Below are 27,472 nucleotides of genomic sequence, written 5' to 3'. Positions count from 1 at the left end.
GAAATGGAAGCACAAGCATTTCGCTACAGTCATATTAACATCTGCTAATCATGTGTATGTGACCAATAAAATTTGATTTGATTTCATCAATGCCGCGATTCAGAGATGGCAGAGGGCCAGATATGATGGGACTTTTGTTAGTGTCTAGCAGAGAGTCAATCAATTCTTTCAAATCCAGTTTAAACTTTTCAGAGCTGCCCTTTATAATGTCATTAAAACCCACATGGACAACGATAGAATCGATGTCCATGTCCTGGCGTAATACATTGGGGAGCAGCTTAGTAATGTGATTTACTCGAGCTCCGGGATAAGACATTGTTTTTGCACCAGGAACGGTCACATTTCTTACTATGGAGCTTCCCAGAATCACGGCTGGTGAGAAGGACGAGGAAATCCGCCCACTCCAACGCTTCTCAGGATTCGGAGAACTCTTTATGGACTGGCGAGACGCAGGATATGTTTGACTCAGAGAGCTGAAATTTAGCACACATGCTCAGGGATATGAGTCTAGCTAACCCACGCGATATCTCAGACACCACTGGCCTGATTTTGACAAAAAGTATGTGAATGATGCATCTTGCCATAGAGATCAGGCATTTACAAAATCACACTGATTGGCCCAAGGGGGACACTATTGTAATCAACTGTATGTACGTTAGTCACACACAATATCTCAGAGACCACTGGCCCGATTTTGACGAAACTTGGGTAGATGATGTGTCTTGCCATAGAGATCCATAATTTACTCATTTACACTGACTGGCCCAAGGGAGGGGCTGCATCAGTCGTGAAGGACGATATGTTTAGGCTATTGCCTTTTTTTAACATGGTTAATGATCAGTGTTGCCATGTTCGCGGTTTTGGGCTACTTTGAAAACTATGTTGGGTTTTTGGGCCACTTTTAAATTGCACCGCGCCAGCCATGACATGTATCTTTAAAAAAATCTATATTTCACTGTGATCTGCTGCTGCTGACTATCAGGCAGTGAGCAGGCTGTTACTGAGTGAGTGAGTGAGTGAGTGAGTGGTGGAGGGATGTGTGTGCTTTGAGAGGCAGCTGAGTCACGGAGACAGAACATCACGCCCCCATGTTGTGACAACTTCTTACAAGTTGTGAGTAGGCTATTTAGATTGGTCATTATGGAGACACCCTTTTTCCATAAAACATATTCACGCGCTAAACCTGATATAACGGCGACAAAGCATTGGAAAACGACTTTAGAAAACGACTTTAGGCGCACTAGAGCTCTTTAGATAAGTTCGCTCAGCGGTGGTTTAAAGTAAAATGAATTATACTGTTGACTTTTCTTATGGATAACAGTATTAAGCGAAGGCTTTTACTCATGCTCAGTTTTAGGGTCTGGAGCGCTGCTCAATTTGAAATGGATGTTATGGAACTCCTTGTGCTTGAGTTATGGGAAAAAATGGACAATGAACATGACATTAAATGTGGAGAATGATAGGCTACATTTGCATCTGTTGGCCATCAAGTAGTTGATATGCCATTGTAGGCTACTGTAGCCTACCATTTGATACAATAAGTACAGTATGTTGAAATGACGATATCACGGAAGTTATTGCAAATCAATTTGTGCCACTTGTGTAGTCTACCCGGATCTGCCAAATGGATTGAATAAATAGCCTATAAACTCAGTTTGTTGTTGTTGCCTTGTGTAATTATGCAATTATTAACGGCCATGTTTAGTTAATTAAATTGGAAGTTAACAATTGTGATCATGGCCACAGCTCTATTGCAAATGTATCATTCTCCACATTTAATGTTCGTTTCATTGTTGAATTTTCCCTCCAGAGTGGCGCAGCGGTCTAAGGCACTTCAGCTCAGTTGCTAGAGGCGTCACTGCAGACCCTTGTTCGATTCCAGGCTGTATCCCAATCTGCTGTGATTGGGAGTCCCATATGGTGGCGCACAATTGTCCCAGCGTTGTCCGTCATTATAAATAAGAATGTGTTCTTAATTAAATAAAATAGATGTTGGGCTATATATCAGACACCTCTGGTCCAATTTAGCCGAAACTTGAGATCCGACATTTAAAAACCTACACTGATAAGCCCAATTGGGGGCGCTACAGTAATCAACTAAAATTCCAAACTTTGAACGAGTATATCTCCTGTCCCGTTGGTGCTTGAATTGATTTCACTAATTGGCCCAAATGGGGGCCCTGCATCATTCGTGGGGGACAACATGTTTACTGTTGACTTGTATTGGATTTTAGTTGTATGTGACAATAAGACAAATCGAGAGTTTGGGAGACTTCACGGATCTAATGAAGTTAGTTAGATTGAAGTTCCTTGTCTCTTCCGCTCTGGAAGTTATTCGTCTACCTACCATAAATACAATACCAAAAGTATTGCGCACTAAAGCTTGGCGTTACGGTAGTCTTATGGCGAGGTGTTCAAGCACAACAGACGTACGTCTAAAACCCGCTGAAATTCAAAGTAGGAAAGGCGTCGAATAAACAAAGTCGTTTGAATCTTCACTGCAATGTATGCCCAGACGTGACTTGTTTGCCACACACTGACACTTCTGTTAACGTAAGAGGATGTTATATCCTACACATTTTAGCTAACGTTAAGTCGTTTCAGCCACCTCCGTTAGCTAACCCTAGATAGCTAGCAGCAGTATGCAGCAGGCTCGTAGCTGAACCTGCTGCTGGGTAAATCAGATAGTTAGCTAATTTGCATAATCGATAGCTAGCTAGGCACTGCACTTCATTTGGTGTTTATTTTATAGGAGCATGGATAGTAAACATCGAAGTGGGTTGTCGACAGCTTTGAAGAGACAGAGAGACCCTCTGTCTGACACAGAGGACAATGTCCCCTCGTCAGGTGAGTGTGTTGTCTGTGTAACTAACAAACACCTAACTAACAGTGCAGTGTTGGGGCATAGCCGTTATTATGAACTTCCTTATCCTGTCTTAGAGGTCAATGATGTTCAGAAGAGGCGTCGCCTGAAGTTGTTGGGCGAGGAGAACGTCAGCCCAAACAAGAGTTCTTCATCAAGAGACCACCTCTGCTGTGCAGAGCTGGAGGTGAAGCCAGACACCCCTGCTCTCTGCTCTGTCCGCTCCAGAGTACAGCAACTAACCCAGAGACGTGAGGGTAAGATAAGATATGCTGCTGCTAATCTCTTTATTTATATTATCTATCCTGATTGCCTAGTCACTTTTACCCATACCTACATGTACATATTACCTGAACTATCTACTTGTAAACTCAGCAAAAAAAAGAAATGTCCTCTCACTGTCAACTGTGTTTATTTTCAGCAAACTTAACATGTGTAAACATTTGTATGAACATAACAAGATTCAACAACTGAGACATAAACTGGACATGTGATTAACAGAAATGGAATAATGTGTCCCTGAACAAAGGGGGGGGGGTCTAAATCAAAAGTAACAGTCAGTATCTGGTGTGGCCACCAGCTGCATTAAGTACTGCAATGCATCTCCTCATTGACTGCACCAGATTTGCCAGTTCTTGCTGTGAGATGTTACCCCACTCTTCCTCCAAGGCTCCTGCAAGTTTCTGGGCATTTCTGGGGGGAATGGCCCTAGCCCTCACCCTCCGATCCAACAGGTCCCAGACGTGCTCAATGGGATTGAGATCTGGGCTCTTCGCTGGCCATGGCAGAACACTGACATTCCTGTCTTGCAGGAAATCACGCACAGAACGAGCAGTATGGCTGGTGGCATTATCATGCTGGAGGGTCATGTCAGGATGAGCCTGCAGGAAGGCTACCACATGAGGGAGGAGGATGTCTTCCCTGTAACGCACAGCATTGAGATTGCCTGCATTGACAACAAGCTCAGTCCGATGATGCTGTGACACACCGCCCCAGACCATGACGGACCCTCCACCTCTAAATCGATCCCGCTCCAGAGTACAGGCCGATAAACGTGAAACCGACCCTCACCCCCTGGTGAGACAAAACCGCGACTCGACAGTGAAGAGCGCTTTTTGCCAATCCTGTCTGGTCCAGTGGCGGTGGGTTTGTGCCCATAGGCGACGTTGTTGCCGGTGATGTCTGAGGACCTGCCTTACAACAGGCCTACAAGCCCTCAGTCCAGCCTCTGTCAGCCTATTGCGGACAGTCTGAGCACTGATGGAGGGATTGTGCGTTTCTGGTGTAACTCGGGCAGTTGTTGTTGCCATCCTGTACCTGTCCCGCAGGTGTGAGGTTCGGATGTACCGATCCTGTGCAGGTGTTGTTACACGTGGTCTGCCACTGCGAGGACGATCAGCAGTCCGTCCTGTCTCCCTGTAGCGCTGTCTTAGGCGTCTCACAGTACGGACATTGCAATTTATTGCACTGGCCACATCTGCAGTCCTCATGCCTCCTTGCAGTGTGCCTAAGACACGTTCACGCAGATAAGCAGGGACCCTGGGCAGCTATTTTTTGTGTTTTTCAGAGTCAGTAGAAAGGCCTCTTCTTTGTCCTAAGTTTTCATAACTGTGACCTTAATTGCCTACTGCCTGTAAGCTGTTAATGTCTTAATGACTGTTCCACAGGTGCATGTTCATTAAGTGTTTATGGTTCATTGAACAAGCATTGGAAACAGTGTTTAAACCCTTTATAATGAACATCTGTGAAGTTATTTGGATTTTTACGAATTATCTTTGAAAGACAGGGTCCTGAAAAAGGGATGTTTATGTCGCCCAATAATGGACTAAAGGAGCCTTACTCCTTATAGCTCAAGGACCTTGCATGTTCTGTTTAAAGGCGAACTGGCTCTGGCAGCCAAAATGGCCAAACACTCCATCTAAACGTGAATCAATTCTCAAATGTGGTATGGTTCTGAAAACTTAAAACCCTCTATTTTAATATCACTTCAAAATTTCACAAATGCAAAGTACACAGTTACTGTACAGTGTTTTAATAGTTGCAGTATTTTTCAGTGACAACATGTTTCTGTCGTTCGACTTCCGGATTTACACACAGGTGTTCGGAGATGCACATAGCTAATTTGCACAGGTAGTCCACTCTGTTTTCTGTCTGTTTTCCTGTAAACAAACACTGTAACATGAAACATATGGCTGCGTGGGAACCCTGACCCTATAAAGGTGTATCAATTTAACCTTTTGTTATTTGAAGATTATTTCTTGCCGATATGAAAGAAAAGGTCAAAGTGCTTCAACAACCATACAGCAAGCAATGCATTTTAATGTTCAGACCAAGCGTTGGGAGTCTTATAAAACTTCCCTGTACAGAAAACACATTCTTCCATTGACTTATGTAATGGTACTGAGAGTCATCATGATCAAGGGCTATCCTTGTATTATAGCCTCTTTATTGATATTCATTGTGTTACTATTTTCTGTTTAGAATTTTTTTTTGTACTTTTTAACTCTGCATTGTTGTATTTGGAGCATGTGACCAAGTTTGATTTGATAACTCTCCCTCCTAAAATAACCTACTTGCAATACTTAGATCTGTAGTCATGGAGAAACAGTGACCAACGGTAGTTGTTTTGTTTGTAGGAGGGCCTCTACTGGCTCCGAGATGCCTGTCTGATCCAGGGTCTGGGGTACCATCCATTATAATCCAGGAAGGGTTCAAAGAGAACCATCTTATTGGTGAGTAATCTTACACATTCACCTTTAATGCTTCTTTACACAGTGTGCCACACTCACTTGCCAATGTAAAGACTGAATCATTATCAGTCATTGAATGTGAGGGAGAACACTTGTCTGCTCTGAGGTTGTTGTATGATAGGAGCATCTGGTCTGTTTTTCAGGTGAGGCAGAATTCAGCTCACGGGTGGAGCGGTTTAACGCCCCCACCACCCGTCCGGCCAGCCCTCTGCCAGGAAACTGCTGCCCCCGTACCCTCTCCAACGCCGTTACCAACTTACAGCTTAAACTTGAGGACAGTGAAACACCCAGCTCCAAGCAAGCCTCCTACATACGCCAGGTCTGTGCCACTCACACACACACTTCAGGCAGTGAAGTAAGATTTTCAATGTGGTTTGTGTGCTCACCAACTCTCTTGAGAATAGCAGGAGCTTATCTAGAGGTATGCAATGCTGAAATGTTGATATTACACAATTGTTCAGATTCCTGGGAAGTGTCTGTCTAAAGGCTTCTATTTGTCTGACCAATCAGGAAAGGGAGGAGGAGCTGCGTCTCTTGAGGTCCCAGCCAATCGCAGAGAATGTCTTTCTAAAGCAAACATACTCTGATTCCTCACTGACTGAGGTAAGTTTGGTGTTACCCTCCCCTTGTGTCTGGTAATGGAATATTGTTCTTAAGGGTTATGTTTGTGGCTCTTTGGTTGAGCTCAAGTACTCGGTTCCTGATAGAACAATGGTATTTGTTGTGAGATCATTAGAGGGTGACCCCACCCGTCTCCTCATCCTCCCCTCGGATGATGGTTGGCTATAGCAGGAGACTGCAGTGGCCACCGTTCCAACCATGGAATGTGAGTTTACATATATGGACATTGGACTGGGTGTAACTAGTTCTGCGGAGAAACCGGGGTGTCTCAATGTCACAGGTGTCACTGACCATCATTGTCCTCTTCAAAGTCATGTGAATGGTAATCGGGTATAGGGTTCACCTGGTCCTTCACATAGTGGCACAGTACCTTTTTGTAATATGTGTATTACAAAAGGCTGCATAGATGTGTGCATGAGAGGAACAAAGGTGCTTGCTTGTATTTTGGCCTGAGCTATAAAAAAAAAAAAAATGTTTTGTCCAGCAGGCAGACCTCAATGTGACTGGTGATGAGACTCTCTGGGTGAAGGATGGCAGCTTTACCGAGACTTCTGTCACTGCTAAGATCCATGGAGTGGAGCTTCCGATCCAAGACATTGGTAAGACACTGCAAGAGGAGAAGTCAATGTATTACAGATGAAGAGCTTGGAGACACTTTAACGGTATATGTTGAAAAAAATCTAACTGTTCCTGTTAGTCAATCTGAGTTTTGTGCAAATGTCAGTGTAGAAGAGAGGTGTGAGATTGATTATACAACAGGTGATGAGAGCCTCAGTTTACAACATGGATGTCCCACCACAAGAGGTGGAGGAGACGAATGACAGAGGAGGCGGAGTGCACTCTGGACATTTGTCAGGGAAATGCTCTGCCAGATAAACGACATGAGGCAGCAGAGGGTCCTGTAGTGAAAGAGCAGGACAAGGCAGAGTCTTCTGCTAGTAACAAGCAGGAGGAAAGAGGTTCAGTCCTTAGTGAGAAGCAGAGGGGTGTGAAGTTCTATATAGGTGAACAGTTGGATGATGAGTTCCATTCCCTTTTAGATGATAAGCAAGTGTCAATGGAGGTAGGGTCCACGATAGAGGAAGAGAAGGGGAAGATGAAGTCCCCACTAGAAGATGAGGTCCCCACTAGTTGAAGAGATGGGGTACTTTGTAGGTGAGGAGCAGATGGAAGTGGGGTCCCCACTAGAGAAGGTTGGGTTCCCATTATGTCAGGAGCAAGAGAAGATGGAATCTTCTGGATTTGAAGAACGAGGGAAGCCAGAAAGTCTTGTAGATGAGGTCCAGGGTGTGGCGTCTGCTGAAGTTGAAAACCAGGGGAGGGGGGTTCTGTTTTGGGTCATAAGCAGGGGTTGACCACAAACTCATCAAACAGGGAACAGGAAGACTGAGCTGCATACAAATGAGGAACAGACTTGTGAACTGCAGTCAGAGGCAAAAGAGCTAAAGAAATTCACCTTTACTCTGGAGCCAGAAATGATCAATGACTAGGCCCTGTGTGAGCTGGACTCCTCATCTAGCTGAAGAAGAGAGAGTATGTCAGGTGAGACAAATGTGGTCTAGGGCTGTTGGCACAAGTTGGTGAGGTGATAAATAAACAATTTGGGTTCTTACAGTGATTTTAGAAAGTATATTCATACCCCTTGACTTATTCCACATTGTTGTTACAGCCTGAATTCAAAATGGATGAAATAGATTTTTTTCCTCGAACCCATCTACACACACACTACTCCATAATGACAACGTGAAAATATGTTTAGTCATTTTTGCACATTATTGAAAATTAAATACAGAAATATATCATTTAGATAAGTATTCACACCCCTGAATCAATACTTTGTAGATGCACCTTTGGCAGCGATTACAGCTGTGAGTGTTTCTGGGCAAGTCTCTAAGAGCTTTCCACACCTGGATTGTGTAACATATTATCTTCAAAATTCTTCATGCTCTGTCAAATTGGTTCTTAATCATTGCTAAACAATCATTTTCAGGCCTTGCCATAGATTTTTAAGCAGATTTCAGTCCAAACTAACTAGCCAGCCACTCAGGAACATTCACTGTCTTAGTAGTAAGCAACTCCAGTGTAGATATGTGTTTTAGGTTATTGTCCTGCTGAAAGCTGAATTAATCTCCCAGTGTCTGCCTCAAACAAAACACGTATTCAGGACAAAGTTAATTGCTTTGCCACATTTTGTGCACTATTACTTTAGTGCCTTGTTGCAAACAGGATGCATGTTTTTGAATATTTGTATTCTGTATAGGCTTCCTTTTCGCTCTGTCAATTAGGTTAGTATTGTGGAGTAACTACAATGTTGTTGATCCATCCTCAGTTTTCTCCTATCAAGCCATTAAACTCTTAACTGTCACCATTGGTTTCATGGTGAAATCTGAGCAGTTTCCTTGCTCTCCAGCAACTGAGTTAGGAAGGACACCTGTGTGTATTGATACACCATCCAAAGTGTAATTAATAACTTCACCATGCTCAAAGGGATATTCAATGTCTGCTTTTTTTATTTTTACCCATCTACCAATAGGTGCTCTTTGCGAGGCATTGGAAAACCTCCCAGGTCTTTGGTTGAATCTGTGTTTGAAATTAATTTCTTGACTGAGAGACCTTACAATTATCTGTGTCTGTGGGGTACAGAGATGAGGTAGTCATTCAATTTTTTTTAAAACATTATCGCAAACTTGTTAAGCACATTTTTAGGCTTGCCATAAAAGGGGTTGAGTACCTATTGACTCAAGACATTTGAGCTTTAAATTTGTTAATAATTTGTAATCATGTTGAAAAACCATAATTCCACTTTGAGATTAAGGGGTATTGTGAGTAGGCCAGTGACACACAATCTCAATTGAATCCAATTTAAATTCAGTCTGCCTGTAACAACAAAATGTGGAAAAAGTCTAGGGGTGCGAATACTGTCTGAAGGCACTGTACATGCAGTCGCTTACACACCTGGGTTATAAAGATACTGGTCATATTTTACTGTCTGCAGTGCACTCCATTCTAAACAATCGGTTCAATGGGTCACTGCCACCACCTGTCATAATTTATTACACTGAACAACCAAATAATGAGCCATTTGAAATATTTGTTACAAGTTGGATAACCAGGTCCCAGACATACTACAGCAATAGTTTGTTTGAATGTTAACTTACTGCATATGGGGATTTATCCACAGAGGCTGAGCTGAGCTCTCAAGATGAAACCAACACTGCTGAGATGATTGACCTGATGTTTAAGGACATACTGGAGGCTGCTGCCCAGGGAAGGGAGGAGGAGGAGGGCACTGAGGATTATGACACTGGCATAGCCACAGTGATGCGCAGAAAGGAGAAAACGGACACAGAGTTGGACAAGGAGAAAGCTGAGGAGGGTGAAGACCTGGAAGAGACCAGGGAACTGGACTCCAGTGCAGATGAGCTGCTGACCCTCCCACCTATCTGCATCCTCTCTCCTCTCAGCAGGTCTGTGGAAGCTGTGGTGACTCCAATGGTAAGGCTCTGCAGACAGACAGAGGGCGCCAGGGTCACCTTGTTCAATCTGATTCTGAAAGTGTTGCCCTGCGGTTTCAAAGCTTTGAGTGTTTTACACTTCCAAATTGACATCTAAGTGTTTTAATATCCCTGCAGAGACTTGCAGCTAGTCAGCCAGCCACCCCACCATCCCTACCGCTGACTCCTGAGGAGCTGACCACTCCCCCTGCTGTCAGTGTCCCTCTCTACAGGTGAGTCATCATGTCCTCTACACCAGGGTATCCAAAACTCTGTCCTGCACGCTGACAGGGTCGCCGGTTGTACGGTGTTTCCTCCGACACGTTGGTGCGGCTGGCTTCCGGGTTAAGCAAGCAGTGTGTCAGGAAGCAGTGCGGCTTGGTGGGGTTGTGTTTCGGGGGACGCGCGGGTCTTGACCTTCGCCTCTCCTGAGTCTGTACAGGAGTTGCAGTGATGGGACAAGACTGTAACTACCAATTGACTATCAAGAAATTGGGGTAAAAAGTGCAACAACAAAAATGATTGGCTTGTGATTTCTACCTGTGACTGATGACTCCAATGTGTTTTGTCATTGATAGATTGACAGCATCGATGCCTACCGTACCCAGAAGCAGAGCACCAAGCCAGCTATTCAGAGTGTAACCCCAGGGTTGCAGAGGCGTGCGGCTGAGAAGTCCCGCCCCCAGCAAACTGTCAACACCAAGGACAGGATCATGGTCTGTAGTACAACTTGGAGCGGTTGAGTCTAGTGTGTCTTCTGTGTTATGGAGCGAGACTACCAGTGTAGCATATTATCCAAAACGTTCCTTTATGTGAAGGCATTGACAAATGTACCACATGGATAACATAACTATGCCTCTGACACTGTAAAGAAATATTATTTAAATGATTATGGCTGGGTGGAGTGAATATCCTGTAGTGCTGTGATTGGTCAGGTTCTGAATGAGGAGGCTGCCAAGCTGCAGACGGTCATCAATCAGACTTTGCAGGCCCTGAGCTGCTGCACTGATGAGGACCACGGCAGGGGTTCCCTAGAGGAGGCCGAGGCTGAGAAACTACTGCTCGTCTCATGTGAGTCGCCGCTGGTCATATCCACCTTCTAGTGCCATGATTCCAGTTTTTCCATCTGCTCAGTTAGTTTCTACACAAACTCTATCTCTGTCCTATGGTTATTCCTGTCCTTTCCCTCCCAAATCCTTCTATTCTGGAGTGAATGATGAACCTCTTGATTAGTCTCCATTGTATTGTAATCTGACTGTCCCCTCTCTCTCTGTGTCAGGTGAGAAGCGGGCGGCCATGCTGGCTGAGGTGTCCAGACTGAGGGAGAGGGGGGTCTCAGGGGAGTTAGAGGATGCTGAGGGGGACTCCAGCATGTCCCAGCAGCCCTGCAGGGGCACCGTCAGCATCAACAGTGTCCAGCTACCTCTCAAGGTGGAGTTTGTCTGCTCAGCCCGCACACAAACAGGTACCTACCATCCGATAGGCTACGCATGTTGTCACCTTTATAATGTAAAGTTTATTTTGAATCTGCCAGCTGCAGAGGTTAGTTGTTTGCCTCTTCATTTAGGTTAAATGCACAAAACGGTATAGTCCAATTCATGGTCAGCTCAAGACACCATACCAGATGGTTAATGAACAACTAATCTAATATTTCTTTCCTCCCTAAAGGTCGTCCAACTCACTATTTCTTTGTCCTGATTCGCTATGGACCCTGCAACATTGTTGCGACCCCGTTGGCCACTGCAGCGGACGCCCAGAATGGAGATACCATCTCCTTCCCCACCTCGATCACCCTGTGAGTCCCGCCACTGGTTCCACATATGGAGGAAGTTATTAGTTAGGAGTAAAGGTGACAACTCGATTGACGCTCTATACAGTAGGGGGCTGTTTGTTCACTATTTGCTTGCTGTCGGCGCGTGTGTTATAGAGACTACCCGCCGGTGGACGACTGATAGCCATCATTTTGGCCCATTTCAACATGTAGAATCAGTTTGCAAATTACGGCCTACCGGTCTGTCCGTGCCTTGAAGGAGATGCTTATGTAATGTCTACTGTATTACTGCTGAAATAGCTGTCACCCCTCGTCTGTCCAAGTCTTTCTGATTCTGTACTGTGTCCCTTCAGGGAGGACATTCACTCCAACTTTGAGATTGATGTGGAGGTCTACAGCCTGGTGAGATGGAACGTATTACTGAATGTGTCACCTAAAACGGGTCTATTAGTAAATCTTTACAATAAAGGGTCAATGATGAGAAAGGTGTTAATAGGTTGTATGTATTATTTCCAAACGGTCTTCTATTACTCAGTCCCACACCTCAGGGAACACCTGTGATGTGGATCTCCGCAGCTCCTCCAGATCAAGGGTGAGTGAGCTAATCTTCTGATTTAAGAAATTCTGCCCAATGTTCTATAGATTACAATGAAGTATTATACACGAGTGTTCTGCACGAAAGCAAATTTCTGATCTTACGACGTTCTTCTTTAAGATCACCCCAAGGAAGCTTCTAAGCACCATAAAGGTGAGTGATTGGCTTTCTTATCTGCCTAGTACTTGAAATGTCCCACTCACTGTGTATGTATCTGCATGACCCTTTTCAATGAAATGCTGTATATGTTAGGACACTATTGATCTGGGATATCAGAGAGTACATATTTGATCAGTAAGAGTGCAGAAAGGCACACATGCATTTCATTTGGAACAGAGATGGATAGGCACCAACCCTTTTTCCTTACCTGTTACACATTTCTCATCTGAAAATGTTTTCTTGTTGCTTTTCAACAGAGATCCAACCACAGTGTGACATGTAAGTATTATTGTCCCGGTTGCATATTATCTGAAGATAACATTCATCCTGAGTGGTGGCAGTTTTTGATTTGGATCAAATCAACCGCCCACAGCTTCTACCATGCCAGCCCTGAACACCCGGCGCACCAGCCACTTCGCTCTGGTTGGTTCTCACAAGATCTCCCTGGCCTCCCTGGGCCAGAGCAAGTTCCCCCTGGACAAGGTAGACTCACCTCACCTGGCTGCACGTCACAGTCAGACCTGCTGCAGTGCTCCAGCCTGGATGATTGTGTATCGGATATTTTTACTGCAGTATGGGAAGATGTGGGGATTGATGTTTTTGTCACTGCATTCCATGGTTTTATCTTGTCCTTTTTTATTTTGAACCACCTGATTGCCAGCTTGTTTCACTCACTGTCACTTGAGGATGTGGGTTACCATTTGATTGAATCTGTCATGTCACATTTCAGATTTTTCCACCCATTTTAATTCTTTCAGTTGCGATATACAGATCGGAATGGTTGTCATTTCCTCACATGACTTTTGTTTTTGGTTTAAAATTTTCCAGTGTCTGGGTGGGGATCACTGGTGATGTAACCTTTACCACCCCCTGTGCTGTCTCTCCACTTGTGCACAGATAAAGTTTGAAGGCAAAATCAGGAGACTCCTGGGAGATGAGTTTCAGGAAAAGGTTTAGCTCTCACTTTTTCTCTTTTCTCTTTGCTTTTCCATTTGACTCCTTTCATGCCTCTGAGTGTGTAGCCAGCAACCAATAATTAGTCTTAGCTACACTGGCTTCAATATCAGTGATGGCGTACTCTATAGGTAGATGTGTGTAGAAATAAATGTATGTTCCTATGACTTAGAGCAAAATACAATCATTGCATATTGCTTTCCACTGCATGTTTTGTTTACCTCCCTAGCTAGATGAACTATTACAAGCAGCACAACCCTGGCATCCATGTCCTGCTAGTTCCCCCTCCTCTCTACACAGGTGCCCTTCCTATCTCCACTAGAGGGAAACATCTACCTGCGATTAGACAGCGCGAGCCACTCTAACGTCCAACACCAGGGCATCCTTGTGAGTTACTGTTTTGTTTCATTGGGATCTCTGCTGTGAATTATCCTGCTCCTGTCCTCTATACTTTCTTTACGGTATTTCATCTTCCACCCACCCCTTCTTTCTCCCTTCTCCTTCCATTCAGACAATGTTTGAGGTGGTGAAGGGATTTGGAGCTTGGCATCGACGCTTCTTTGTCCTGGAGGGAAACCACATGTCCTATTGGAACCACCCCAGTGACCAGGGCAGCAAGGTGGGCATTGAATTGACATATGACTATAGACTGGAGCTCTTGGTTCTATTTCTCATAGACCAAGTTACACCCTGACTTGATATTTCTTAAGGTCATTGAACTCTTAAAAATATTCTGTTATTCCCTCTACTGTTCTGTCTGTTGTGCTTGCAGGCAGCAGAAGGCAGCATCTCTTTGTTTAGTTCCTCTAGTCAAAGTGTGAAGCCAGTGAAGAGGGACTCCTGTGCTCGCGCTTATACTTTTGATCTGGTCAGTGGCATCCAGACTGCACAACAGGATGACCAGCGTGCTCTGGCCAAGTAAGATGATATTTCATAGTTGTCTAGCATGAACTGTAAAGTAACAACTACTCACATGATACAAGCAAATTACCATTCCTTGACAACAAGTGGTCATGAATGTCTTCAATATGAATGTTTTGTGAATGACAGATCCTGCTAAAGTAAGCCTATCTGTGTGTGTCATAGACAGTGGTGTATCTTTATAGATCTAGCATGACATTTCAGTATTCTCATTAAGTGTTGAATCCAATCTCTGTTCCATGATCTCTCTGTTCTTCAGGTGCTGGTTCTCAGCAGATACGCGGGAGGATCGAGGGGACTGGATGGAGAAGCTGAACCAGGTTCTCCTGGACCTGCATACCTGGACTCACCGAGCCCTGAACCATGCTGGAGCACAGCCCAACACTCGGGCCAGCAGTGGGAACATAAGGGAGAGCAGTCTGTAACACACTATTATATAATGCTATGCTATATCTTTATATAGCTCTCTCTCTATATCTTTATATATATCTTTATGGATTCTTATAATTACCATTGGGAGGTTATTTTATACGTGGTGATATTTTTGCCTTAGATTTGTCACTTTGAATAGCTCTTTGAAATAGAGCTCCATCTTGTGGTCTATTAGCATTATATACTATTTAACTGAGCTTGAAGTGGATAATTAACTACATCCATATAATCTAGAAACACTACTGAATAAGTATCAAAGCTAGTGCAGAAGAGCCCTAACACTAAACGGATGATTAGTCCAATAGTGTAGTTATAATTCTGATAAGCCAAACACTACAAAGCATGACATGGCTACTGGACAACATTATTTCAGTACTACAGCATTGCTGTAATACCCTCTAAAGTGTGGAAATATGTCTCTCAGAAATAATATAGTCTACCTAAAAGATATAAATACCTAATCTAAAAACTCATTAATTTAGTGATTTAAGTAGAATTGCAGTGCAAGTTGAGTTATAGTATTGTACTTGACAACCTGCTTCGAGGTTGAAAATACTGACCGTTTATGAGTTCCTTCATTCAAAATCTAGTGCTGTGTTATGCATAACACAACAGGGGTCAGACCACAAAGATGGCAGCTACCCAGGCAAGGCAAAGGAGAGTATAGAATGATGTACGTCCGAAGGAGATGTTCAGTATAATGTTAGTGCCTCATCTGATGATAAATCCCAGTAGGACCCTAAAGGGACATGATGAATGTAGCTGCTGTCTGTAGACTCTGTAGTTAACCTATTCCCCTTCCCCTTGATGTATTTGCTGTCAATCTGTCATTCTCTTTTTGTATGTGGATGTAATCAGCTACCTGTCAACATTCTTATATGCAGTTGATTTGATGAAGTAAATAATAAAAATGTCTCTAATAGTGTACATTATCTGATGAATTTGTTTTATGTCCCTGCAGTTTGCGTGGCATTTTGTTGTTCAAAGCCCCATGGGCTCAAATATAGCATTTATTGTCCGCAAAGTCTTTAAAGCTGACACACACAATGCAGTGTGACCTTAATGACCAATATTTCTCTATTTTAATATAGTGATGGCAATATTACAATATGAAAGAGCTAGCCATTGGCTGTGTTTATGACAGTTAAGTATTAAAGGCACAATGCAGCAGTTTGTATCTCAATTTCTATAAAATAATTTCTGGGTTACAATGAAGTAACTTACTGTGATTGTTTTCAATTGAATTGGCCAAAAATAAACAAAATAGCTTCTTAGCAAAGAGTAATTTTTCAAGCAAGAATTTTGCTAGGACTATGGGAGTGGCAAGAAGGTTTGCAACTCTTATTGGTCTATTTTAAGCAATAAGGCCCGAGGGGATGTGGTATATGACCAATATACCACGGCTAAGGGCTGTTCGAAGGCACAACACGGAGTATCTGGACACAGCCCTTAGCCGTGGTATATTGGCCATATATCACAAACCCCCAGGGTGCCTTATTGCTATTATAAACTGGTTACCAACGTAATTAGAGCAGTAAAAATATGTTTTTGTCATACCCGTGGTATACGGTCTCATATACCATGGCTGTCAGCCATTCGGCATTCAGAGCTCGAACCACCCAGTTTACATAAACTGGTTTGACACCTGGTGATGTCACCAGGCAGGCAAAAAACCCGTCCCACCAAAACAGCCTGAAATTTCGGGCAGGCTTTTCAAACAACGCCTACACTAAAAGGGCATTAAAATCTAATTTAACAGTATTATTCCAACCTCCTAGTGTGGAAATGTGTATATTAAACAGGATAATTACATTTATGACTGCACTGGGCCTTTAAGTGAATGGGATTGGAGTGGAGCAGGAACTCAGCCCAGGTCAGGAATGCCAGACAGGAAGTACTCCCTGTGTTTGGTTTACTACTACAGAAATAGACTTCCTGTTCCCTTGAGCCCCTCTGGGTGGAGGTGGGGCTGTTCTCAGCTCAAGGTGATGACAGTGAAGGAGTGGCGCAGGGGTACACATCTGTACAGACCACGCCTCAAAGTGTTGTGTTCAGCCAGAAAACTGGGGTCCTAAAATGTAGTGTACTATGTGGGACCTGATCAAAAGTAGTGCACTTTGTAGGCAATATGATGTAATTTGGTATGCATACTGGGCCTATAGCTAGCATAACATTGACATGAGTGGTGAGATGCCCAGTGCACACAAGGCCAATGTTGTGGGGGAAGTAATGATAGACATCCAGTGACTTTAGTGATCCGGGTGGTCAGTAAGATACAGTAAGAACAATGGGGCACTGGCCTTGAAAGTACAACAGTCCCACCCTGAGAGGAGACAATATAACATCCTCTCCCCAATCTGTTGCTGTCATATTTGGGATGTTTCTCTTAGTCTTTTGTTTTGTTAGATACCTGGCCTCAACCCATTATGGTACTTGGCATATGAACCACTAAAGACATGGTACAGGAGTCTTTACATCAAATAAACTCTAATTGGCTGCCTCACTGATTTGTGGAAGCTGCATCAACTGGATTGTGTTACAAACTGGAAAGGAAAATAGTTGTAAGAAATCCCATCACGAATACCAAGGCTGTAATAATACCCCCACTGAGGCTGTTGTTGGCTAGTGTCTGGGCCACTTGGCATAGTTCCGTGTGTTTTGAAGAGGTCCAGGAAACGAGGAGATGTAAACACAGACGTGGGGAGAGGTCAGAGGCCTTGACTGATACACAAATAAACAAACTCCCTTTAGAGGTAGCAGTTGTGAAACGTCCCTAGTTTGTCCCAGATCTCAACAGCTGTGGAGGATCAGAGGACTTTACTGGGACTTCGCTCCTCAGAGAGACCAATGCACAGCTTAAGGTTAGTACATAATTCACTCATTCTATTGAGCTGCTTTACAAACTACAATGTCTTACAAATATGGAATAGAGTTTTCCCATTCATTTCTAATGGCAAGTACTGTATGCATGCATTTTTCTATCAACGAGTATGTATAAAATTCATTTGCCCGTAAAGGAAAATAATAATTTCAGACACAGAGCGGCACTCTTCGACACAAGACCATAACCCCCTAGCTCTCCCCCTTTTCCCCCATCCATCTGGATTTTGTCTTTTGGCTGGAGTCCCCTCCCTCTTGCCCTCCCCCTCTTTGCCCCCTCTCCCTCCCTTCCTGCCGGCCTCTGCGTAGAGGATGTGTCTGGGAGTGTGAGAGGAAGGCCGTCAGTACAATGGATATGTGCCTTCGTTCCTCCACCCCTTCGCTCTCTTTCGGGCTCTGATCATCCTCCTCGTTCAGTGGTGTTCTGGCCCTCTGGGTAGGCCACTGTTGGTGGTGGACAGGCGGACCACTGAACTGAACTTAAATGTCAGACAGAGACAAGAATGGTGGTGACAAACCTGAAGGTACAGACGTCTACTCTACACACACTGCTAACAACCAAAACAGACTGTACCCACTGACTCTAACCAACACCCACTTCTCACTAACTCACAACAGAGGAAAGAATAGATCGTAATACATTTGCATGTATATCTCTCATCCTCTCCAAATGTAATTATTTCTGTGTTTTAAGACCGAAGAAGCGTATTATTTTCTGTATTTCAAGCATGATGGTGCTGTTAACGAATGCATTAGTCTCATTTTCCATAGGTTTATTGTGCGGCAGAAATGCTGATGTCACATTTAATGCTTGTAGTAAACATATCTGTCTCATGACCACCAGTGAGACAGAGACAGAGCTGTTTGTTTAAATTGCACACAGACACACGGATTAACACACCGTGCTGCTCTCCATTGACTCATAATCGCTCATGTCCCCACACACATACAAGCTGAACAAAACAGGGATTTTCTTCTATAAAGACAGATGGAGATGTATACTTTCACGTGGATCCTCCTGTCACATAACGTCTGGTGAATTGAGCTTGTTTACGTGTGATTGACAGATGCGGCAGCGCTCCCAGAGGTGTGGCCAGAGGCAGAGAGGGCAGAGAGCTTGGCCCGGGGCGCGGCCCTGAAGTGGGCATCGGGTGTGTTCTGTCGCCCTGAGCATCTGGAGAGGTTAGGACAGTACCGCAAAAGGGAAAGCCAGAGGACCTCGTCCATCCAGTCAAGACTCAAGGTATTCTGTAACTATAAACACACCTGCTCTCACTAGAGGCTATTGTCACTTTCCACATGAAATTATAAAAACTTGGGGGAGAAATTGATTTTTCTAATTGTTTATGTGATGGCAGGTTATTAATCTGTGTCGATGTTAACATAATATATGTTAAGGTGAAAAATCTGTCGATGGCCTAAATCAGGGCTGCCCAACCCTCTTCCTGGAGATCTACGGTCCTGTGGGTTCAGTCCAACCCCAATTGAACACACCTGGTTCTACTAATTAGCTGCTCAACAAGACCTTAACTAGCTGAATCAGATACGCTAAATTAGGGTTGGACTGAAAACCTACAGGACAGTAGATCTCTGGGTAGGGGGTTGGGCAGCCCTGGTCTAATAGCTCAAGACTCGCCGTTGATAATGGCAGACCCTGGCCGTACCAGCACTCTCTGAGGGTGTTTCAGGGGGAGTTAGTATATGTAAAAAACACATTTCCAATTCACACATTTGTATAATACACACTTGTACATGTGTGAAATAGGACAAATATAAGCACCCACCAAATTATTATTATATGGCACTTCCACTTGTGCCTTGATTGATTTTCTGATTGTGAGATCCTACATATGTTGCCTTTCTTCCAGTCAGTGGTCCAGTCCTACCTAGAGGGGGTGGGCTGGGGTCTGGAGCAGCTTCGTGAGGCCCGGGCAGAGCTGAAAGAGGTGTCCCATGCCCTGGGGAAGGCAGGGGTGGAGTCCAGCAGAAACGCAGAGGGAGTCAAGGCTCTGGAGATGATGCGAGAGGTCTCTGTCAATCACTGTCAACTCCTTGCTGCCGTTAGCAACCTGCCACGCCTCTACTCTGGTGAGACTGCCCCAACAGCTTCCTTGGTTCTGTAGCTTCACAACTGTCAAAATATTTCATGAATCTGTTCATATAAAACATCATTGAAATTTCAGAGAGACTCACATAAATGCACATATCCTGTTCCTTAAGGAAAAATTGAATGACTCCCTTTCAGCCTACACTTCAATAACTATGTCAATCTGTAACTTGGCTAAAACTACAGTGTCTCCCTTGTTACCTGTCAGTACAGAGCATGGTATCGGAGACAGAGAGGCTGGTGGAGTCTCGCCGGCTCCTGGAGGCCCATGCCCGTTTGATGGAGCTGGAGTGCTGGCAGGATGATGTCCTGTGGCAGCTCCATGGAGCAGGGGCCCCTGGGACAGCAGGGACAGCCCTCAGTGCCCAGGATGAGGAGCTGGTCAGGAACTACTTCTCAGGCGTTGGAAAGCTGGTGGAGGCTCTGGGGAAGGAGCTGTGGGCAGTGGTGGGGAGTGGACTGGCTTTAGCCCGGCAGAACCCTACACCATTTGTGTCTGCTGTGAGGATTGTGGAGCGAGAGGAGGCGCTGGATCAGGCCATGCTGGAGGAGAGAGGACGTGCAGGGGGGCACAGCAGGCCTCTTCCCCCAGGACGGCCACGCTGCTGGAGGGAGCGCTTCTTCCAAGTATGTCTAGACTTGTATGTACGCTAGTTGAATACAGTGAGATTCAATGATAGGGTTGAGCATCATTCAAGAGCCCACATTGCTATGCAAGTAGAATTGTACAACACAATACATGACTGGAATAGAACATGATGCAATAGGTCTAGGTCCTATGTTAATGAGATACAGGGATGGTTTTCCTTATGTTTTGATAGTAGCATTGCACTGGTGCTTTACAGTGATGTTATACTCTGTTAGGTGTTGGAAGAGGCGGTGTCTGCACGTTTCCGTAGCGTCTCTTACCTGCACACCCGTGGGCCTGGCCTTGCAGGCCACCTGTCTGCCCTGCAGCACGGGATCATGGGAGACCTGGCCACGGTGCGCCACCTGCTGGACCACTGCGTTCCGCCCCACTATAACCTGACCAGGGCCTACCTCCGCGCCTGCCACCGCTGTCTACAGTCACACCTGGGCCAGGTCAGTGGATGGGAGCTGGAGAGCGGGGAGATCTTTGCTATTCTTAACTGGGTCCTACACATCTACAACAGGTGAGCAAATATAGACCAAACAATTTGAGACAAAATATGTTTTTGTGTGTTAATAGGGTTGCAAAAGGAGGGTATATTACTGGAAACTTTATAAGTTTACCAGTAAACTTACAGAATTTTGGTATCTTTCAAGGATTTTATGTATTCTATCACAAGACATTTAGTGGCCCTTTTGCGTACTTCAGGTTATCACAGGTGTCTGTAATTATCTCTGGCCCTCTGTCTGGCCTTATCCCATTATTATATGAAATAATTACATAAGATGATTTCAAAATAAAACATTGAATGACAAAGCTGTAAAACATTATCCTAAATATAAACCATAATACCATTGGTGTTCAATACAGGGGGTTGAGAATGAAATATCCTTTATATTTTTATTTATTTGACTATGGCATTGTCTATGTATTTGTTGTCAATGTTTTTGTGTCAAACTGGTGGCAGTTGTGAAAAAAGTCAATAATGCTATTGTTGATTTAAATGCTTTTTCATTAATTAGGCTATTTTCTCTTGAACCATATGATCTATCTACTAGAAACTCATGGACAATATGGACAAATTAATGCTATATATAATTTAAGTTATTCAAGTATAAATGACCAAAGTTACCATAGATTGCAATCGATTTTCTGTTGATTACCAAAATTACTGAAGACTTCGGTAACTTTGGTAAATTACGGTAGCTTTGCAACCCTAGTTGTTAACGAGTGTAGAGTTGTTTTGGCGTGATCAGTGTGTACTGTATGTGTGCAGCTCAGATATGATGGGGCATCCAGACCTAATGGTGGAGATGGAGTCAGAGGAGCTGGGACCCCTGATCACCCAGGAGAGTCTGGAACAGCTGCAGAACAAATATGTACACAGTGTGCGGGTGGGTGAGACTTCTGGGTCTCTGAGTTGTCTGTCTGCCTGCCTATCTATCTGTGTTTCTAACTAGGTCTGTCTATTTGTTTGTTTGTCAGTGTGCCTGTATGTCTGTGTACTAATGCCTCTGTGCACGTGCACTGTGGTGTGGGATATACCTCTCTGTCTCAGTGGAGTTTGTGTTTTTTGTTGTTGTTGTATTTTACCCCCTTTTTCTCCCCAATTTTTGATCTTGTCTCATTTCTGCAACTCCCCAATGGACTCGGGAGAGGCGATGGTGAAGTCATGCATCTTCCGAAACATGACCCGCCTAACCGCGCTCCTTAAAACCCGCCAGCTTAACCCGGAAGCCAGCTGCACCAATGTGTCAGAGGAAACACTGTTCAACTGGCAACCGGGGTCAGCCTGCAGGCACCCGGCCCACCACAAGGAGTCGCTAGAGTGCGATGAGCCAAGTAAAGCCGCCCCGGCCAAACCCTCCCCCAACCCGTACGACGCTGGGCCAATTGTGCGCCTTCCCATGGGACTCCCAGCCACGGCCGGTTGTGGCACAGCCCGGAAATGAACCCGGGTCTGTAGTAACGCCTCTAGCACTGCGATGCCGTGGCTTAGACCGCTGAGCCACTCAGGAGGCCCCTGTGGTGTTTGTGTTTTATTGTGCTGTAGAAAAGTGTGGTTGAGTGGAGTGTGTATTGTGCTGTAGAAAAGTGGGGTTGAGTGGAGTGTGTATTGTGCTGTAGAAGAGTGTGGTTGAGTGGAGTGTGTATTGTGCTGTAGAAAAGTGTGGTTGAGTGGAGTGTGTATTGTGCTGTAGAAGAGTGTGGTTGAGTGGAGTGTGTATTGTGCTGTAGAAAAGTGTGGTTGAGTGGAGTGTGTATTGTGCTGTAGAAGAGTGTGGTTGAGTGGAGTGTGTATTGTGCTGTAGAAAAGTGTGGTTGAGTGGAGTGTGTATTGTGCTGTAGAAAAGTGTGGTTGAGTGGAGTGTGTATTGTGCTGTAGAAGAGTGTGGTTGAGTGGAGTGTGTATTGTGCTGTAGAAAAGTGTGGTTGAGTGGAGTGTGTATTGTGCTGTAGAAGAGTGTGGTGGAGTGTGTATTGTGCTGTAGAAAAGTGTGGTTGAGTGGAGTGTGTATTGTGCTGTAGAAAAGTGTGGTTGAGTGGAGTGTGTATTGTGCTGTAGAAAAGTGTGGTTGAGTGGAGTGTGTATTGTGCTGTAGAAAAGTGTGGTGGAGTGTGTTTTGTGCTGTAGAAGAGTGTGGTTGAGTGGAGTGTGTATTGTGCTGTAGAAAAGTGTGGTGGAGTGTGTTTTGTGCTGTAGAAGAGTGTGGTTGAGTGGAGTGTGTTTTGTGCTGTAGAAGAGTGTGGTTGAGTGGAGTGTGTATTGTGCTGTAGAAGAGTGTGGTTGAGTGGAGTGTGTATTGTGCTGTAGAAGAGTGTGGTGGAGTGGAGTGTGTATTGTGCTGTAGAAGAGTGTGGTGGAGTGGAGTGTGTATTGTGCTGTAGAAGAGTGTGGTGGAGTGTGTATTGTGCTGTAGAAGAGTGTGGTGGAGTGTGTATTGTGCTGTAGAAGAGTGTGGTGGAGTGTGTATTGTGCTGTAGAAGAGTGTGGTTGAGTGGAGTGTGTATTGTGCTGTAGAAGAGTGTGGTTGAGTGGAGTGTGTATTGTGCTGTAGAAGAGTGTGGTTGAGTGGAGTGTGTATTGTGCTGTAGAAAAGTGTGGTTGAGTGGAGTGTGTATTGTGCTGTAGAAAAGTGTGGTGGAGTGTGTATTGTGCTGTAGAAGAGTGTGGTTGAGTGGAGTGTGTATTGTGCTGTAGAAAAGTGTGGTGGAGTGTGTTTTGTGCTGTAGAAGAGTGTGGTTGAGTGGAGTGTGTATTGTGCTGTAGAAAAGTGTGGTGGAGTGTGTTTTGTGCTGTAGAAGAGTGTGGTTGAGTGGAGTGTGTATTGTGCTGTAGAAAAGTGTGGTTGGAGTGGAGTGTGTATTGTGCTGTAGAAGAGTGTGGTGGAGTGGAGTGTGTATTGTGCTGTAGAAAGAGTGTGGTGGAGTGTGTTTTGTGCTGTAGAAGAGTGTGGTGGTGGAGTGTGTATTGTGCTGTAGAAGAGTGTGGTTGAGTGGAGTGTGTATTGTGCTGTAGAAGAGTGTGGTTGAGTGGAGTGTGTATTGTGCTGTAGAAAAGTGTGGTTGAGTGGAGTGTGTATTGTGCTGTAGAAGAGTGTGGTGGAGTGGAGTGTGTATTGTGCTGTAGAAGAGTGTGGTGGAGTGGAGTGTGTATTGTGCTGTAGAAGAGTGTGGTGGAGTGGAGTGTGTATTGTGCTGTAGAAGAGTGTGGTGGAGTGTGTATTGTGCTGTAGAAGAGTGTGGTTGAGTGGAGTGTGTATTGTGCTGTAGAAGAGTGTGGTTGAGTGGAGTGTGTATTGTGCTGTAGAAGAGTGTGGTTGAGTGGAGTGTGTATTGTGCTGTAGAAGAGTGTGGTGGAGTGGAGTGTGTATTGTGCTGTAGAAGAGTGTGGTGGAGTGGAGTGTGTATTGTGCTGTAGAAGAGTGTGGTTGAGTGGAGTGTGTATTGTGCTGTAGAAGAGTGTGGTGGAGTGGAGTGTGTATTGTGCTGTAGAAGAGTGTGGTGGAGTGGAGTGTGTATTGTGCTGTAGAAGAGTGTGGTGGAGTGGAGTGTGTATTGTGCTGTAGAAGAGTGTGGTGGAGTGTGTATTGTGCTGTAGAAAAGTGTGGTTGAGTGGAGTGTGTATTGTGCTGTAGAAGAGTGTGGTGGAGTGTGTATTGTGCTGTAGAAGAGTGTGGTTGAGTGGAGTGTGTATTGTGCTGTAGAAGAGTGTGGTTGAGTGGAGTGTGTATTGTGCTGTAGAAAAGTGTGGTTGAGTGTGTATTGTGCTGTAGAAAAGTGTGGTGGAGTGGAGTGTGTATTGTGCTGTAGAAGAGTGTGGTTGAGTGGAGTGTGTATTGTGCTGTAGAAAAGTGTGGTGGAGTGTGTATTGTGCTGTAGAAGAGTGTGGTTGAGTGGAGTGTGTATTGTGCTGTAGAAAAGTGTGGTGGAGTGGAGTGTGTATTGTGCTGTAGAAAAGTGTGGTTGAGTGGAGTGTGTATTGTGCTGTAGAAAAGTGTGGTTGAGTGGAGTGTGTATTGTGCTGTAGAAAAGTGTGGTTGAGTGGAGTGTGTATTGTGCTGTAGAAAAGTGTGGTTGAGTGGAGTGTGTATTGTGCTGTAGAAGAGTGTGGTTGAGTGGAGTGTGTTTTGTGCTGTAGAAAAGTGTGGTTGAGTGGAGTGTGTTTTGTGCTGTAGAAAAGTGTGGTTGAGTGGAGTGTGTTTTGTGCTGTAGAAAAGTGTGTCTGAGTGGATGCATAAGGCCCTGGAGGTGGAGCTGACAGACTGGCAGAGAGACCAGGAACCAGACACTGACCACGAAGGCTTTTACCTCACCAGCCTGCCAACCATCATCACACAGGTAAACATACATACCTCACTACCTCTACATTAATATTGGTTTAAAATGTGGTTAAACTATATTTCTATGCAGATACATGAGTTGTGGCAATGTTGTGTTTGTTTTGAGGCCGGTGATTGAGTTGGACTGATATTGTGTTTGTGTTGTGGTTGTGTTAGATGCTGGAGGAGAATGCACGGGTGGCTCTGATGGTTAGTGAATCACTTCGGGATCAGACCATACAGATGGGGCTCTATGAGATGGAGAACCTCCTCAATAGGTGGGTCAGTGTTCTTATGTCAGTATGTTTGAGAACTTGGCACAAAATCTGTGATACTTTTCACACATTTAAGGTCTAATGCAACCTATCATATTTTATTGTAACTGCAATTAAATACGGGGTCCTCGTTCTCTTTCCATCATGTAAGTCTCTCATTCCGTCTCCCTGTTTCCAGGTTTCGGGAGGCTCTTGTGGAATTTGGGAAGGAGCACCGCAGGGATCAGAGCACAAATCAAAACAAGTTCTACCTCCATTATCTACTGGCCTCTATTAGCAACTGCATCATCCTCAAGTGAGCTTCTGTACATTGTTTTATTTTTGTCAGTGCTATCTGTTTCTGTTCATCTGTACGTTCATCAATGTGAGTATGTGTACACACATACATGCAGTATATTATACAGTTTGTTCAAGACTCCTTGCCTCTCCTCTCAACTCCTTTCCTCTTCTCCCCCTCCCCTCCTCTCTTCTGTTTCTCCCCCTTTCCTATCCTCTCCTCTCCTCAGGACCTCCACAGAGAGTTTGCAGCAGCAGCTCTCGTCCCGTTCAGCCAGCAGGTTCTCCCGGACTCCCCCCGGCCCCCTTGCTGCTCTGGACCGGGCAGTGAGGAGGGCCTGCCGCCTGGTGATGGACCAGCTGCTGCTAGAGCTCCAGCCCTTCCTGCAGGGGCTACTGTCTCGCTCCTGGCTGGCCCAGGGAGACGTCACGGTTACCCTGAAGTTATGTGGAGTCCTGGAGCGCCATTTTGAGCTGTATAGTCGTGTTCGCCCACCCTGCCGGCAGGTCAGGCTCTTTGACAATCAAATGAGTCTGTAGCTGACTTATACTAGTCTCCTGTATGGTATTGTTGACCCCTCCCTGTTCCTGTAGCGTTTGCAGGAAGAGTGCCAGTGGCTGACGGTGGTGGAGTATGTGAGGGTGTTTATGCAGAAGAGGCTGGTGTGTCGGAATGCAGAGGAGCGGTGCCAGCTGGCCCAGAGAATGGCACTGGATGCCCAGCATCTGAGGGATCTCTTCCAGGGTCTGGTGGTGAGGATAGCCTTGAGTTTAACCACACCCAGTGACACCCAGTTTAGTGCGACACTCGGCCCAGCTCTGCTCTGTCCTCTATCCCACTTTCCATGGACTACATACCCAACCCGCACCACACCATACTCAACATATACCCACCCCTTCCTTCATTTTTATTCACTACACCATTTTATTTACAGTATTCTATTTTCATGCATGCACTGTGTCTGTTTAGGAAGTGGAGGGATCAGTGAGTGAGGTGAACCCAATGGCTTTACTGCCTGTTCTGGCTGACTTCATCCGGCTTAAAGACCCTAGCATGCTTACGCTCGAGGTGTCTGGACTGGTGGCCAAGTACCCTGATATCAGGTATACACACAATCCTTACCATATCAATTTCCTGTAAATCAATTCATGTATTTTTTTAACAAATCTAACATTTGCCTTAATGACCTCACTCCTGAGATATGATTATATCAGGGACACTTGTACAGCTGTCTCTTCAGTAGTCAGGTGTTGATCTTCTGTGTTGGTCTTCTCTCTTCTGTCTGTGCCCCTCAGTGATGAGCATGTGTCAGTATTGCTGGATGTTAGGGGGGATGTCTCCAGGGATGTGAGGGGTACAGTTCTGGACCTCCTGGAGCAGAGCACTCCTCCTCTTCCTGCTGGCTATCGACCCATCTTCTCTGACATCCTGGTCCCAACTCCTAGCATGCCATTCTGTCTGCCTACTGCCAAGTGTGCCTGACTACAATTTTGCGGCCTTTAAATCCACACAACACACAGCTTGTGATTCATAAGTTATATCAACTTTATAATACATCCATCCACCACACAGTGGATTGTATATCAAGCTTGATGGTCTGCAGAGTTCAAATCTATGCTTATTGGTCTTGTACACAGTTTAGCAAGTGTTATTGCAGATGCAGTGAAATGCTTGTCCAGCTTCACAGGGTGGTACTATGGACATTGTCTGGTGAGATGGTCTTAATGAATACATTACAATTCCAATGTAATTTCAATCAATCAGTTTGATGTTCTGAATTGATTACCACAAGAGACTGTACCTACAGAAAATCGTGGGGCACCTGTAATGTGATGTATTTTACTGTATAAATAATTGTATGTATATTCATATGAACAATACATTCTAAATGAAAATCAGTGGATTTCGTTATTTTTTAC

The 27,472-nt window shown here is 44.7% G+C and overlaps 2 protein-coding genes across 7 annotated transcripts; both read left to right on the top strand.

Annotated features, from left to right (window-relative positions):
- The first annotated feature begins 2,299 nt into the window (after nt 1–2,299).
- On the top strand, nt 2,300–15,487 carry LOC106573654 (anillin). Of its 5 annotated transcripts, XM_014148898.2 has the most exons (16): nt 9,709–9,729; nt 9,867–9,961; nt 10,307–10,444; nt 10,664–10,799; nt 11,008–11,193; nt 11,397–11,523; nt 11,853–11,901; nt 12,035–12,091; nt 12,215–12,247; nt 12,511–12,532; nt 12,627–12,736; nt 13,151–13,204; nt 13,508–13,594; nt 13,719–13,826; nt 13,980–14,125; nt 14,388–15,487. In XM_014148898.2, the coding sequence occupies exons 3-16, from the start codon at nt 10,442–10,444 to the stop codon at nt 14,551–14,553; spliced, it is 1,284 nt and encodes a 427-aa protein (XP_014004373.1). In that variant the 5' UTR covers nt 9,709–9,729; nt 9,867–9,961; nt 10,307–10,441; the 3' UTR covers nt 14,554–15,487. The 5 variants fall into 5 exon arrangements, 3 of the variants coding, with proteins under 3 accessions (XP_014004374.1, XP_014004373.1, XP_045553154.1); XM_045697198.1 differs by lacking the exon at nt 13,151–13,204; XR_006759743.1 differs by lacking the exons at nt 11,397–11,523; nt 11,853–11,901; nt 12,035–12,091; ... (6 more) ...; nt 13,980–14,125; nt 14,388–15,487 and adding exons at nt 2,304–2,553; nt 2,753–2,847; nt 2,941–3,120; ... (2 more) ...; nt 6,124–6,216; nt 6,719–6,833 and having other exon boundaries at nt 9,416–9,729; nt 11,008–11,122.
- A 1,822-nt stretch (nt 15,488–17,309) lies between these two features.
- On the top strand, nt 17,310–27,451 carry exoc3l1 (exocyst complex component 3-like 1). 2 transcript variants are annotated; one of them, XM_014148901.2, is made up of 14 exons: nt 17,310–17,421; nt 17,750–17,964; nt 18,508–18,683; nt 19,309–19,528; nt 19,756–20,174; nt 20,412–20,701; nt 21,455–21,572; nt 24,895–25,020; nt 25,179–25,279; nt 25,455–25,571; nt 25,783–26,059; nt 26,147–26,305; nt 26,523–26,656; nt 26,849–27,451. In XM_014148901.2, the coding sequence occupies exons 2-14, from the start codon at nt 17,925–17,927 to the stop codon at nt 27,033–27,035; spliced, it is 2,364 nt and encodes a 787-aa protein (XP_014004376.1). In that variant the 5' UTR covers nt 17,310–17,421; nt 17,750–17,924; the 3' UTR covers nt 27,036–27,451. The 2 variants fall into 2 exon arrangements, with proteins under 2 accessions (XP_014004376.1, XP_014004379.1); XM_014148904.2 differs by lacking the exons at nt 17,310–17,421; nt 17,750–17,964; nt 18,508–18,683 and having other exon boundaries at nt 19,343–19,528; nt 19,761–20,174.
- Nucleotides 27,452–27,472: the final 21 nt, after the last annotated feature.

The sequence above is a fragment of the Salmo salar genome, chromosome ssa16 (genome assembly GCF_905237065.1).
Source record: "Salmo salar chromosome ssa16, Ssal_v3.1, whole genome shotgun sequence".
Taxonomy (NCBI): Eukaryota; Metazoa; Chordata; class Actinopteri; order Salmoniformes; family Salmonidae; genus Salmo; species Salmo salar.
Note: the sequence above shows the minus strand (reverse complement) of the source record. Positions and strands in the feature narration are given on the sequence as shown.